We start from the raw sequence: 16,135 nt of genomic DNA on the forward strand, positions 1-16,135 counted from the left end.
AGAAATCACAGAGCCTTACAGCATGAAAACAGGCCTTTGGGCCAATCTGTGTTGCCAAGTGACCCAACCTCATGTGTTTGTAATAGGCCCATAGCCCTCTAAACATCTCTTATCCATGTAGTTCTCCAGATAGCTTTAAACATTATAAATGTGTCCACCTTAACCACGATTTCTGGCAGCTACACACCACCCTGTGCATGGTAGATGCACCTGATGTCCCTATTAAATCTCTTGCCTCTGATCTGATGCCCTCTTGGTTTTAGTAGCCCTGCATATGTTTTCACACTGTCTATGCACCTCATTGTGGGCACGTGGCCAAGTGGTTAAGGCATTGGACTGGCGACCCGAAGGTTGTGAGTTGAGCCCCAGCCGAGGCAACGTGTTGTGTCCTTGAGCAAGGACATTTAATCACACATTGCTCTGCGACGACACTGGTGCCAAGCTGTATGGGTCCTAATGCCCTTCCCTTGGACAACATTGGTCTCGTGGAGAGGGGACACTTGCAGTATGGGCAACTGCTGGTCCTCCAAATAACCTTGCCCAAGCATGCGCCCTGGAGAGTGAAGACTTTCCAGGCACAGATCCATGGTCTCGCAAGACTAACGGATGCCTTATAATGCACCTCACAATTTTATATACCCCTATAAAGTCACTCCTCAATCCTCTACATTCCAGGGAATAAAGTCCCACTTGTTGTGCACTTAATATTTGAATAATATTGTACATATGTTGCTTGATTAAGCATTCTTTGTTGTTTACATAATTCATTATGATTATATGTAAAAATACATGAATTGCATACAGCATTATGCTACTATGTGATACGAGTGTGCCTCACTTAAAGTAAACATGGTTAGACTCACAATTCAGACTCCTGTGCCTTCCTAACAATTAGTTTGAAGTTACGAAACTTTCAAACTTCAATGTTTTGAAGTGGTGACAAGGCATTTTTAAAACAAGCCTGAGACAACTACCAAACAGTTGAAGCACAATAAGGAACAGTCAAGTTTAAAAAGACAATGCAGCATGTGTACTTCAGAAGGGAGACATGATTGAATTTTTTTTTAAAGGCAGAATATGTAAGAATTTACAGGTTCATAAACAGTGAGTACCAGGTGATAATAACCATAAAAGAAAGCAGAAATGGCTGCTACATCAGGAAGATTGCTCAACTGGTAATGGGTATATTCAGCAAATTGAACAGTATTTTGAACCAAATGAAATATTAATGAGAAATGTGTACCAGTTTTGCTGAGTTTAAAGGCATACAGTTTTCTTTGAAGTTGGACTGCTCCAGCCAAACCAGCAGAAATAAAATTTGCTGGTATTGTGAAAGCAATGCAGAAACATTTTGAATTGACTGCAGAACACTTTAAGTTTTATAAGCAGAATCAAAAGAGTCCATTTCAGCATACTTGGCTAAATTAGAGGGATTGTCTGACCATTGTCAGATTGGGAATGGGTTTAATGATGTACAGAGATTGTTTAGTTTGTGGAAACATGAAAGAAAGTATTCAAAAAACAGCTCCTAACTGAAGCACAATTTGCATTTAAAAGGACAGTTGAAATTGCTGTATCAATGGAAGCAGCAGACAGAGATGCAATTGAGTTGCAGTCAGGAATAAAAGTGAGTGTGAACAAAATGACACTGTCTAAACAGAAATTAGACTGGCCAAACAAATAGTGTTACCTTTGTGGCAGAGGCTCACATACACCAGACCAATGCAGGTTTAAAGGTGAAGCTTTCAGAAAATGCACCAAAGTAGGGCACATACAAAGAGCATGTTGGGCAGACAAAAGTAAATGGACTGCACAGGGAAGAGAAAAAATAAAAAGTTGCAGTTTCAAAAAAAAAAAGGGCTACACTGCATGCTGTTGATGAAAAATCAGATATTGATGAGAGGGATAGAGGGCTGTGTCACCTTAAGATTTACAATGTGAAAACTAGCAACAAACAAAAGTGCACACTTAAAATGGAATTGGACACTGGCTCAGCTGTTTCAGTCATTCCACAAAATGAGTTTGAACAGCATTTCAAAGATACTAAATTGAAGCCTGCAGATATCCAGCTAAGAACTTATACTGGAGAAAAGATAACGCCTGTGGGAATGACATTCATAATAGTGAGATACAACAACCAACAAACCACATATAGTAAAAAGAGGAAGACCAGCATTGTGGGGGTGTGATTATCCGAGACAACCACTACTTGATTGGAGATCCATTCACCATTTGCATGCCACATCCCCCGCAAAACATCCAACTGAACATGAAGTAGGAAAGGATGATGCCACAACTGTCTTCATGCTGTACACAATGAACGTTGTCAACAGAGGGCAGACAGGTGTTGGGGCCAACCTCTGTGCCTCTGGTTGGAAGGCATATTGAACCAAGGGAGGACCATACTGCTCAGAGAAATCATAGAAGTGATGAAAGCAGTGGTCAAATTACAATAGTTTTTGTTGGTAACACATCTGAGAAAGCTCCTGATATACTAATCAGGCAGTTACTTGAAAAAGGTGACTTGGTTTTAAGCTAGAAGAGTTCAAAGAGCTTCAGGAAAGTTGCAAGCATTCGGCTTTTGTGAGTATAAAGAATCAAAATCTCTTCTGTGTGCACTAAGATGATTGCATGAACTTCAAGTGGGAGACAAACATCTACATGTAAAAGTGAATGCAAACACCAAAGCCCAGCTGGATGAATGAAAGGCCAAAGAGAAAGGTTCAATGGACATACGAAAAGAAGATTCATCAGATGATGTGGATGTGGAAATCAAGAGGGAGGATCAGATCGTAAAGGAAGCAATTGAAAAATTAATGAGAATTCTCTAGTGAACTAAATCCACGGTCCCAAGATCAAGATGCACAATCTAAAAGAACATGGGAGAAGAAATATGTCCAGAGCTGTCAGAATGACTTCCTACAGCCTCAGAATCAACTCCTTCAACCACCACAGAGGAGGCCCCAGACCTGAAACCGTCTCAGCTACCATGCAGAGTGATGCTCCTTGTCAGGAAAGACATCATCCCAGAAGGGTGATAAATCCTCCACAGTGATTAAATCTTCAGGTTTGAATTGGACAATTTAAAATTTACTATTCTGTAGATGTCTATGTAGCAGTTGTATACTTTATATAGTACACTTTGTATAAAGCTGACATGCATTTTCTGTTGAGGTCGAGTTTATAGTTAAGCAGGAAGGAGTGCTGAGTATTTAATATTTTGTTTGATTAAGTATGTTGTTTATATAATTTATGATATGTAAAAATACATGAATTACATACATCATTACACTACCACATGGTATATGCATGCCTTCCTTAAGTACTCACATTTCAGAATCTGATTTAGTTTGAATTAGTTTAGTATTTTGAAGTTACAAAACATAACTCTAGTTTATGCAACCTCCCCTTGTAACACAGGACCCTAAATCTACATAACATCCCAGTCAATCTTTCCTGCACTTTTGCTTGTTTAACAGCATGATTCCTATAATAAGACATTGGAGCAGAATTCAGCCATTCGGCCCATTCATCTGGCTCCGCAACTTGATCATGGCTGATCCATTTCCCTCCCAACTCCATTCTCCTGTTTCTCCCCATTCAGACTTTGGTCAAGAATCTAACACTCAACCTGTGCCTTAAATACACTCAATGACCTAGCCTCCACAATCACCTGTGGCAACAAATTCCACAGATTCACCACTGTCTGACTAAAGAAATTCCTTCTATATCCATTCTGAGGTTGTGCTCTCTGATCCTAGACTCCCCCACTATAGAAAACATTCAGTCTATATAGGTCTTGCAACATTCTAAATTCCAGTGAGCACAGGGCCAGAGCTATCAAATGCTCCTCATGTGATAAGCCTTTCCATTTTGGAATCATTTTCATGAACCTTCTTTGAACCCTCTCTAATGTCAGCATATCCCTTCGAAGATAAGGGGCCCAAAACTGCTCACAGTACTCCAAGTGAGGCCTCACCACTGCTTCATAAAGCCTCAGCATTATATCCTTGTTTTGAATTCTGGTCCTCACAAAAAGGATGCTGTGTTTGCCTTCCTTGCCACGACTAGTCACCAGCAGCCAATTAGAAAAGGCTCTCTTTATTCCCACTCTTTGCCACCTGCCAAACAGCCAATGCTCTATCCATACTAGTATCTTTCCTGTATTACCATAGGCTCTTATCCCATTAAGTAGCCTGCTCTGTGGCACCTAGTCACTTTTGATAATCCAAGTACACAAGATCCACTCACTCTCCTGCTTGTTATTTCCTTGAAGAATTCCAAATTTGTTAAGCAAAATTTTCCCTTAAGGAAATCATGCTGATTTTTGGCCCATTTTATCCTGTGCCTCCAGTACACTAAAACCTCATCCTTAACAATCAATTCCAACACCTTCCCAACCACTGAGGTCAGGCTAACTGGCCTTAAATTTCCTTCCTTCTGCCTACCTCCATTCTTGAAGAATGAAGTGACATTTGCAATTTTCCAGTCCTCCAGAACCATCATGGAATCTAGTGATTCTTAAAAGCCCATTACTAATGCCTCCACAATCTCTTTCAGAACCATCAAATAGTCCATCCAGTCCAGATGATTTATCTACCTTCAGACCTTTTCAGCACCACCTTCTTAGTAATACCAACTACATCCACTTCTGCCACCTGATACTCTTGAGCATCCAGTGAAGATTGATGTAAAATGCACACTCAGTTTGACAGACATTTCCTTGTCCCCCATTATTACCTCTCCAGAGTCATTTTCCAGTAGTCCAATATCTACCCTCACTTTACTTTACTCTTTATATTTCTGAAAAAACTTGGATAATATTTGATATTATTAGCTAGCTTACCTTCATATTTCATCTTTTTGCTTTTTTAGTTGTCTTCTGTAGGTTTATAAGAGCTTCCCAATTCTCTAACTTGCTCTATGCTCTCTCTTTTGCTTTTATGTTAGCTGACTTCCCTTGTCAGCCACAGTTGTATCTTGCCTTCAGAACACTTCTTTGAACTGCATCTATCTTGCGCCTCTGGAAACTCCTGCCATTACTGTTACGTCATCATCTCTGCTAGTGTCCTCTTATGCCTCTGCAGTTCACTTTACTCCACTGTAATACTAATATGTCTGACTTTACCTGCTCCCTTTCAGACTGCAGGGCGAACGTTATCATATTATATAGAAACATAGAAAATAGGTGCAGGAGTAGGCCATTCGGCCCTTCGAGCCTGCACCGCCATTTATTATGATCATGGCTGATCATCAAACTCAGAACCCCGCCCCAGCCTTCCCCCCATACCCCCTGACCCCTGTAGCCACAAGGGCCATATCTAACTCCCTCTTAAATATAGCCAATGAACTGGCCTCAACTGTTTCCTGTGGCAGAGAATTCCACAGATTCACCACTCTCTGTGTGAAGAAGTTTTTCCTAATCTCGGTCCTAAAAGGCTTCCCCTTTATCCTCAAACTGTGACCCCTCGTTCTGGACTTCCCCAACATCGGGAGCAATCCTCCTGCATCTAGCCTGTCCAATCCCTTTAGGATTTTATACATTTCAATCAGATCCCCCCTCAATCTTCTAAATTCCAACGAGTACAAGCCCAGTTCATCCAGTCTTTCTTCATATGAAAGTCCTGCCATCCCAGGAATCAATCTGGTGAACCTTCTTTGTACTCCCTCTATGGCTAAGATGTCTTTCCTCAGATTAGGGGACCAAAACTGCACACAGTACTCCAGGTGTGGTCTCACCAAGGCCTTGTACAACTGCAGTAGTACCTCCCTGCTCCTGTACTCGAATCCTCTTGCTATGAATGCTAGCATACCATTTGCCTTTTTCACCGCCTGCTGTACCTGCATGCCCACTTTCAATGACTGGTGTATAATGACATCCAGGTCTCGTTGCACCTCCCCTTTTCCTAATCGGCCACCATTCAGATAATAATCTGTCTTCCTATTTTTGCCACCAAAGTGGATAACTTCACATTTATCCACATTAAATTGCATCTGCTATGAATTTGCCCACTCACCCAACCTATCCAAGTCACTCTGCATCCTCTTAGCATCCCCCTCACAGCTAACACTGCCACCCAGCTTCGTGTCATCCGCAAACTTGGAGATGCTGCATTTAATTCCCTCATCCAAGTCATTAATATATATTGTAAACAACTGGGGTCCCAGCACTGAGCCTTGCGGTACCCCACTAGTCACCGCCTGCCATTCTGAAAAGGTCCCGTTTATTCCCACTCTTTGCTTCCTGTCTGCTAACCAATTCTCCATCCACATCAATACCTTACCCCCAATACCGTGTGCTTTAAGTTTGCACACTAATCTCCTGTGTGGGACCTTGTCAAAAGCCTTTTGAAAATCCAAATATACCACATTCACTGGTTCTCCCCTATCCACTCTACTAGTTACATCCTCAAAAAATTATATGAGATTCATCAGACATGATTTTCCTTTCACAAATCCATGCTGACTTTGTCCGATGATTTCACCGCTTTCCAAATGTGCTGTTATCACATCTTTGATAACTGACTCCACCAGTTTCCCCACCACCGACATTAGGCTAACCGGTCTATAATTCCCTGGTTTCTCTCTCCCTCCGGTTTTAAAAAGTGGGGTTACATTAGCCACCCTCCAATCCTCAGGAACTAGTCCAGAATCTAACGAGTTTTGAAAAATTATCACTAATGCATCCACTATTTCTTGGCCTACTTCCTTAAGCACTCTAGGATGCAGACCATCTGGCCCTGGGGATTTATCTGCCTTCAATCCCTTCAATTTACCTAACACCACTTCCCTACTAACATGTATTTCGCTCAGTTCCTCCATCTCACTGGACCCTCTGTCCCCTACTATTTCTGGAAGATTATTTATGTCCTCCTTAGTGAAGACAGAACCAAAGTAATTATTCAATTGGTCTGCTATGTCCTTGCTCCCCATATCAATTCACCTGTTTCTGTCTGTAGGGGACCTACATTTGTCTTTACCAGTCTTTTCCTTTTTACATATCTAAAAAAGCTTTTACAGTCAGCTTTTATGTTCCCTGCCAGTTTTCTCTCAATCTTTTTTCCCCTTCCTAATTAAGCCCTTTGTCCTCCTCTGCTGAACTTTGAATTTCTCCCAGTCCTCAGGTGAGCCACTTTCTCTGGCTAATTTGTATGCTTCTTCTTTGGAATTGATACTATCCCTAATTTCTCTTGTCAGCCACGAGTGCACTACCTTCCTTGATTTATTCTTTTGCCAAACTGGGATGAACAATTGTTGTAGTTCATCCATGCAACCTTTAAATGCTTGCTATTGCATATCCACCGTCAATCCTTTAAGTGTCATTTGCCAGTCTATCTTAGCTAATTCACGTCTCATACCTTCAAAGTTACCCCTCTTTAAGTTCAGAACCTTTGTTTCTGAATTAACTATGTCACTCTCCGTCTTAATGAAGAATTCCACCATATTATGGTCACTCTTACCCAAGGGGCCTCTCACGACAAGATTGCTAATTAACCCTTCCTCATTGCTCAAAACCCAGTCCAGAATAGTATGATCACTCTCTCCTGAGGGTTCCTTTGCCTTAAACTCCCTAATCAGATCCAGTTCATTACAAAACACCCAATCCAAAATAGCTGATCCCCTAGCTCAACCACAATCTGCTCTAAAAAGCCACATTCATCTGCAAAATCATCCTATTCTAACCCTCGCTGATGGTGACCAAAACTGAACACAATACTTCAAAATGCAGCCACACCAATATCTTATGTAACTGCAACATGAATTAAAACCTCTTATTCTCAATGCCCCAATTGATGAAGGCATACCCAACACATTCATTGCATACAACAAACTATGCATGTGCTCCTCAGTCCCTCTAGTACATAACACTCCCTATAGACCCACCATTCACTATACAAGTCCTAAATTGGCTTGATCTCCCAAAATGGCATCTCTCATTTATCTAGATTGAAAACCATTTGCCAGTTCTCAGCCCACATACCCAAGTGATCAAGATGTCACCTGTAATTTTTCATAGCCTTCTAGTTTTCATCACCAAATGCCAACTTCCCAATACCTTGCATATTCACATCCAATTTATGTAAATTACGAAGTTACATTATTATTTACAGGCATCCAAACAAAGAAACAAATCTTGACCAACACTCTGCTTTCTACCAGAGACTTAATATTTCCCCGAATCCCATGCAATCTAACCTTCCACACTAGCCTGACCTTATCAAAGATCACGACCCTACCCTCATCAATCACCTTTTGTCACTTCTTCGAAAAGAACTTAAATTCGTTTTGAGAGACTGGACCTCCACCACAGAAAGCCATATTGGTAGATCCTGTCCCTCCAGCAATTTGCCTACCACTGATGGTCAGACTCACTCACCTGCAGTTTCCTGACTTGCTTTCCATACCCTTTTAAACAAAGGTGCTACATTAGGCATCCTCCAGTCCCCTGGAACCTCTCATGGCCAGAAATTAAGTTACTTCTTCTCTTGCCAGAAGGTCCAAAAATACAGTATGCCAGACCCCGAGGATTGATCCACCTTAATGCATTTTAAAGACCCCAGAACCTCTGCTAACTTCTATGTGGTCACCTTCCCCATTACCTGAGTTTCAATTTTTTGCTGTAGAGAAATCTCTCTCCCATTTCCTTCAGTTCCACATATGCTGATCTTTAAGGGGACCTTTTCTCTCCCAACCATCCTTTTATTCTTAACATACCTTGAGAATCTTGTGATTTTTGCCCAACCGTACCCATCAGATGCCTCTCATATCCAATTTTTACCTTCCTTAGTTGGACTCCTACCCTTTTTGGATGTATACAGCGTAGACCATTTGTACATGTGCATGGGAAAGCTTCCCTGAGCTAGTCTCATTTGTAGGTATTTCACCCATATCCCTCCAAACCTTCACTATCCTCCAAGTGTCTTTATATCCACTTCCTCTGGCAGCTCATTCAACATACTCACCACCTTCTGTGTGAGGAAAAAAACCTTTAAAGTGGTCAAGATTTGCTTCCTGGGTTGGAGACTTGTGAGCAGTGGTGTACCTTAGGAGTCGGTGTTGGAACTTTTGTTGTAAATTATTTACATAAACCATTTGGATGTGAATGTGTAAGACATCATTAGGAACACGACTAATGTCACTAAAATAGGTGATGTTGTAGACAATGTAGAAGTTTATGAAATCCTTTAAAACTTGCCCTTTCACCTTAAATATATGCCTTCTAGTTTGGACTCCCCTACCCTGGGAAAAGACAGAAATCTATATCATTTATTATTAAATAAATAAATAACATCAACATTAATGTGGTCTTTGTAGCTGATGTGTTGCCACCACTCAGTTGAGCTCAAATTTAAAACCTAAATTCACTTAGCCCAGGGATGAAGACATTAGGCCAAAAGTTCTCCAAATACTTGGAAGAATATATCATGACAAAGGAGGTTTAAGAGAAATTTGCCAGTCAAATGCATTGTCTTAAATAGTAGTACTGATGTGACACATGTGACAAGTATACAGGAAATTCTTTCCATCCATCTTCAGTGATTTTTGATGGCTTTCAGCAATAACCAGTTGCTTATTCTAAAACCTTGGCACCACCCTGTGTGAATTTCTGATGTGAGACCTACATGTTACTTGTATTAGATACCCATAGCAAGAATATTTGCTGAATATCAAGGTGCTGATAACTATTGTTTTAATGTGTTGCATTGATGAATTCCACCTCAGACATCAGCTGTAAAATGTCATCTCCACAGACCAGTATTGAAGTGGCTTGTTGAGTAGATTGCTTGATCCTCAAATTGTCCGTGTGAGACAGGCATTTTAATTTCAACCAAGCAAAATCCCCCAGGCACCAGAAACTCAAGTGTGGAATCTGTGGACAGAACAAAAGTTAACTTTCCTACTGGAAATCCTCTTCTAAGGACTGTTGGCACGCAAGTATCTTTACCAGTTTCCAAAAAGCTTGATCAAGACAGCAGCTGAATATCTTTAACTTTTATTTTTCCCATTGACATGTCTCCAAAGTGGCAAGTTTTTGTACAAAAACGTTCCATGCTAACTCATGAAAATTCAATAAGAAACAGCTATCAACTTCCTAACAATTTGCCATTAAAAAAACTGTTAGCTTAATGTTGTACTACTTAGAGTAGTAGGACAGTACTAAAGTTTCAACTGCAGACTTCTCACTTAATGCAGAGGCCATACTCCAAACCAGCATACAGTGTTTACTGGTTGGGATGGCACAAGATTTACATTGAAAACAGTTTGTCAGATATCAGTATCACCCACAATATAACTAGATAAGTGTACAATTGACGGGGATGGACTGCACCACTCCCACGAATCAATGTTCTTTAATGTTTTGCACTCATTAAAACAGTCATATCTGTAACAGAAGATACAAAGTCAAACTGTTGCTCACGAATGCAATCTCCAGAAATGTGGCGTTTTCCCCAACCAGCTGAAACTACAGCGGATCCCCCAGCCTACTTAAAAATCAATTGGATCGTTGTTCCCTATTTAAATCAGTAATGTGGCCCCATAAAACCTCGAGAATAAAATAGAAAATGCTCCCACTTCCAAAACTGGTCTGAGACTAAAGACGAAAATGTTACGTTACAATGCAGTTAGTCAGCCAGATACCCTGGCGGTCCTAAAGATTACTGCGGGCGGGCGGGCAGGGGAGGAGGAGTTGTTGGAGCACATTGCCGACACACTTGAGCATTGAATGTCTCTGCACAAGGCGAGTACGCCATTTTAAAACCAGAACGGAGCAAACAAAAATCAGCAGCTAACGCAACGCCCGGGCACTGGGAGAGGCAGCACTGAGCTGACGGGCTAGAATGCGGAGGTCAATGGAGCTACATCCTTAACAGTCAAAAATAAACAAAAAGAACAAAAGCTATTGGGAAATTATTGTGGGAGAGAAACACTGCTAAGGGACTAATTTAAGTTCGGAATTTCGGAAAAGGTCCGGCAAACCCTCCCCCCTGCCCCGCCGTTGCTGTGAGAAACCTTTACTGCAACAAAGGATGGGAATGTGAGCGGACGGAGAGTTAGACAGCGTCCCGAAGAAGCGAGATTGAATTCAAGAGATTAGACGGCGTTCGCCCCAAAAAAAAGTCCCTTCAGAAACAGCAAGTGGTCGAGGATCACGGTGACCTGGAAAGCACAGCCGGCGGTGGGCTTCTATCTGGTAGAGTACCGATCGTAGTTATTACCACGGGTCCCCCGGGAGTAGCCGCCGCCCGACTTGGGCTCGTACTGCCGATAACCACCATATCCGCTGCTTCCGCTACCGTAACCACCTCCGCCGTAGCCGCCGCTGCTGTAGCCACTGCCGCCGCCGTAACCACCGTATCCGCCGCCACCGTAGCCGCCGCCTCCGTAGCCGCCGCTTCCGCTTGTGTAGCTGCCGCCCCGCCGATAGCCGCCGCGTCCTCCTCCGTAACCGCCGTCTCCCGACTTCTTCTCGGCGTGGTCCACCCGGATCTGGCGGCCGTCCAAGGACTTGCCGTTCATTGCCTGTAAGGCCTCGGAGGCATCCTCCGGGTTCTCGAAGGTGATGAAGCCGAAGCCGCGGGACGTCATGGTGACCTTGTCCTTGATCACCCGGGTGTCAACGATCTCGCCGTACTTGGAGAAAACGGCTTCCAGCGCCTGCTCGTCCGTCTCAAAGCTCAGTCCGCCGACGAACAACTTTCGTTCGTCGCCCATATTGTCGTTTTGGCGGGGCTTCGTCTGAAGACAACCAACGAGCTCCGCAGCACTGCCGAACGTAAATGCGCACCCACCGGAAGCGGGGCCGTTTATATAGTGGCTCTGTGCACCGCCTTAAAACGACTTCTGCGCCGCAACGGCCATGCAGTTAGGTTCCGGTACCCACGTTGTGCAGAGAAATCCTGCACACGTGACCGCTGTTCCGGGGATAATAACTACTTTAAATGAACACAACAACTGAACCACCAGAGCCCTCCATAGTGTGAAAGTGCAAATTGTCCAAACCTTGGCCCATAGCATGAAGCGAAATCTAAAGACCAGGGCTTCAGCCCTTCATTGTGTGAATAGCGCTACTCATTTCTACCTCATCACTTCTTCCCATTCTTGCAAATAATTCTTGTCTCCAGAGGGCACCACTTCATCCATATTCAAGTTTGGGAATGAACATTTTAAAACACAGTACCAGTACCTTAGCCTGTAGGATCGGATGAATGAACTGCTGCAGGTGAACAACTCAGTTGCTATACACAGTGCAGCAACAACAAAGGTCATTCATGCACTCATATGGTTTCTGGCAGAGTTTGGCACGATGATGAAATGTCAAGGGAAGGAGCCAAACAATTTCTTAAACACATTTGGAGCATCTATAAATGCAAATATATTGGAAAATGGTAAAATGTCAACTGCTCAATTTAAATAGTGAATAGATATGGCAATGAAATCTCCAAGAGATTGCAGATGCTGGAACCTCGTTCAAAAAAGAAACAAACTGCTGGGAGGAAGTCAGCAGCACTGTCTGAAGTCAAAGGGATGGTAAACAACAGGAATTCTGCAGATGCTGAAAATTCAAGCAACACACATCAAAGTTGCTGGGGAACGCAGCAGGCCGGGCAGCATCTCTAGGAAGAGGTACAGTCAACGTTTCAGGCCGAGACCCTTCGTCAGGACTAACTGAAAGAGGAGTTAGTAAGAGATTTGAAAGTGGGAGGGGGAAGAGGGAGATCCAAAATGATAGGAGAAGACAGGACGGGGAGGGATGGAGCCAAGAGCTGGACAGGTGATTGGCAAAAGGGATATGAGAGGATCATGGGACAGGAGGCCCAGAGAGAAAGACAAGTGGTGGGGGGAACCCAGAGGATGGGCAAGGGGTATAGTCAGAGGGACAGAGGGAGAAAAAGGAGAGTGAGAGAAAGAATGCATGTATAAAAATAAATAACGGTTGGGGTATGAGGGGGAGGTGGGGCATCAGCAGAAGTTAGAGAAATCAATGTTTATGCCATCGTGCCTTCTCTTCCGTCTGGGTAGCCTCCAACCTGATGGCATGAACATTGACTTCTCAAACTTCTGCTAATGCCCCACCTCCCCCTCATACCCCATCTGTTATTTATTTTTACACACACATTCTTTCTCTCTCTCCTTTTTCTCCCTCTGACTATACTCCTCGCCCATCCTCTGGGTACCCCCCCCCCCCGTCTTTCTCCCCAGGCCTCCTGTCCCATGATCCTCTCATATCCCCTTTTGCCAATCACCTGTCCAGCTCTTGGCTCCATCCCTCCCCCTCCTGTCTTCTCCTATCATTTTGGATCTCCCCCTCCCCCTCTCAAATCTCTTACTAACTCTTCCTTCAGTTAGTCCTGATGAAGGGTCTCGGCCTGAAACATCGACTGTACCTCTTCCTAGAGATGCTTCCCGGCCTGCTGCGTTCACCAGCAACTTTGATGTGTGTTGCTCAAAGGGATGCTTGAAGCTTCGGGTTGTTCTTGTATCCCTTTGCCTCAGCAATGAAACGTGGAAATATACAAGTCTGGTGCATGTACATAGTAGGATGGACCAAGATAGCTTAATGATAAATAGGTACTCTGGTACTTTAGCCCTTGAAGATCCTTTCACACTACCAGTTTGTCAGGCCCTTTGAAGTGCCAAATAATGCAAGCTAGATTTTTAGGTAATTGCACAGCTAACTGGCTCCTTCACCCCATTCAGGGATGGCCTGGCAGTGACCATCATACACTGAGTGAATATGCAGCCAGTGAAGGCAATTTAAAACACACAGCACAGCTCAGTAATGGCCCTTCGTACCTGTCATCAGTGGATAGTACAGTCTTCACTACAAATACTGTCTTGGCAGTATATATTAAAAAAAGAAAGTGGGGCTTTTGGGAATTTCTGATGGGCTTCAATTGCAATTTATTAGGTACTTGGCAAAGGTCAATAAAAATAAATTAGGTTTAAGCTGATCGGACACTGTGGGAATGGGACAGTGTTAGAGTGGTTAGTTTCAGGCTTAGGCTCAAAATGTTTAGGTGAGAAGAGGTGAAGGTGCTAGGTAAGTTTATTTCTTTCTATGTGTATTGGTGCAGTGAAAATGGGTCCAGGGTCAGCGTGAGAGCTCTGAGACACCTCCACTGCCCTGGTAACTACATTTGCACAAGGTGCATCCAGCTGTAGCAGCTCCTTTCGAATCATATTGGGGAACTAGAGCTGCAGGTGGATGACTGGCTCACCTGGGAGAAGGTGATAGATAAGAGCTACAGGGAGGCAGTCACCAGTAAGTCGCAGGATGCAGGTAGCTGGATGACTGTCAAGGGAGGGAAAGGGAATAGGCAGATATTGTAGAGTACCCTGTAGCAAATCTCCTCAATAATAAATATACCACTTTGGTTACTGTTGGGGAGGGAGAACAATCTATCAGGGGAAAGCCACAGCCACCAGATCTCTGACACTGAGTCCTGCTCTCTGAGGCTCAGAAGGGAAGTGAGGGAGGAGTGCAGTAGTGATAAGGGATTCAATAGTCAGAGGGATACGTAGATGTCTAGGGCACAATATCCATGGTTGACCCTGACCAACGGAGGGCCTCAGTAAGTCCAAGCAGACAGGAGATTCTGTGGATGTGAAACAGACGCCTGGATGGTGTGTTGCCTTCCAGGTGACAGGGTCAGGGACATCTTGGGTTGGGTCCACCCCATTCTAAATGGGGAAGGTGAGCAGCCAGAATGCATGGTACATATTTGTACCAACTACATAGCAGGAAAAAGGAAAATATAGGCAGCTAAATGGAATCGTGAAAAAGCAGGGTAATAATCTCTGGATTGCTACCTGTGTCATGGACCAGTGAAGTTAAGAATAGGATGATTTGGTAGATGAATGTGTGACTGAGGAGTTGATGCAGGACGTAGGGTTTCAGATTTTTAGATCATTGGGACCTCTTCTGGGGAAGGTATGACCGATACAAAAAGGACAGATTACACCTGAACTCGGGAACTAATATCCTTGTGGCAGGTTTCCTTCAGCTGTTGGGGAGGAGTTAAACTAATTTGGCAGGAGAACGGGAAATGGTGTGATAGGACAGAGAATGGGCAGTTGGTATACAAGTAGATGTGTGTAGTGAGATTGTGAAGAAGGATAAGCACTTGATGGGGCAAAATTGCAGTTAGTGGGAATAGGTTGAAGTGTCTTTAAGCTAAACAGTAAGTTCAACAGTTTCAAGAAATGAGGATAATGTAAAAGGGATGGAGAGTGCAGGGGAGATAATGAAAGTCTTCAGAATAAATAACAAGAAAAAAATTAGAATTTAACTTCCGGTAACAAGGGCAAAATTGAAAAGGTTTATGAATACAGGACTGAAGATGTTATATTTGAATGCGCGCAGTATGCAGACAGAAGTAGATCTTGTACTGCAGTTAGAAATTGGCAGGTATGACATTGTGGGCATCACTGAGTCATTGTTGAAAGAAGATGATAGTTGGGAGTTCATCATGCAAGGATAGACGTTATATGGACAGGAGAGGGCACACAGGTAGGCAGAGGGAGTGAGGTAGCTCTATTGGTAAAAAGTGAAATTAAATCCTTAGAAAGAGGTGACATAGGATCGGTAGATGTAGAACCTTTGTGGATAGAGTTAATAAACTGAGAGGGTATGAAAACCCTGATTTGAGTTACATACAGCCCTCTGAACAGTAGCCAGGATGTGGAGTACAAATTACAAAAGGAGATAGAAAAGGCATGTAAAAAGGGCAATATTACAATAGTCATGGGAATTTCAATATGCAGATAAATTGGGAAAATCAGGTTGGTGCTGGAACCAAAGAGAATAACTTTTTAAAATGCCTACAAGATGGCTTTTTACAGCCTGTAGTTAAGCCCACTAGGGAAAAGGCAATTCTGGATTGGGTGTTGTTTAACGATTAGGGATCTTAAGGTAAAGGAACTCTGAGGAGGCAGTGATAATAATGATAGAATTCACCCTACAGTTTGAGAGGGAGAAAAGAAAGTCAGATGTATCGGTATTACAGTAAAGAGAATTACAGAGGCACGATAGAGGAGATGGTCAAAGTTGATCGGAAGGGGAAACTCGCAGGGATGATGGCAGAACAGCACTGGCTGGAGTTTCTTGGGGCAGTCTGGAAAGTGAAGGATA

General features: G+C 43.1%; 1 protein-coding gene across 1 annotated transcript; it reads right to left on the reverse strand.

Annotated features, from left to right (window-relative positions):
* Nucleotides 1-10,662: 10,662 nt before the first annotated feature.
* LOC134342434 (cold-inducible RNA-binding protein-like) lies at nucleotides 10,663-11,799 on the reverse strand. The gene has a single exon (XM_063040554.1). The coding sequence runs from the start codon at nucleotides 11,713-11,715 to the stop codon at nucleotides 11,188-11,190; it is 528 nt and encodes a 175-aa protein (XP_062896624.1). The 5' UTR covers nucleotides 11,716-11,799; the 3' UTR covers nucleotides 10,663-11,187.
* Nucleotides 11,800-16,135: the final 4,336 nt, after the last annotated feature.

Source organism: Mobula hypostoma, chromosome 2 (assembly GCF_963921235.1).
Source record: "Mobula hypostoma chromosome 2, sMobHyp1.1, whole genome shotgun sequence".
In the NCBI taxonomy this organism is placed as follows: domain Eukaryota; kingdom Metazoa; phylum Chordata; class Chondrichthyes; order Myliobatiformes; family Myliobatidae; genus Mobula; species Mobula hypostoma.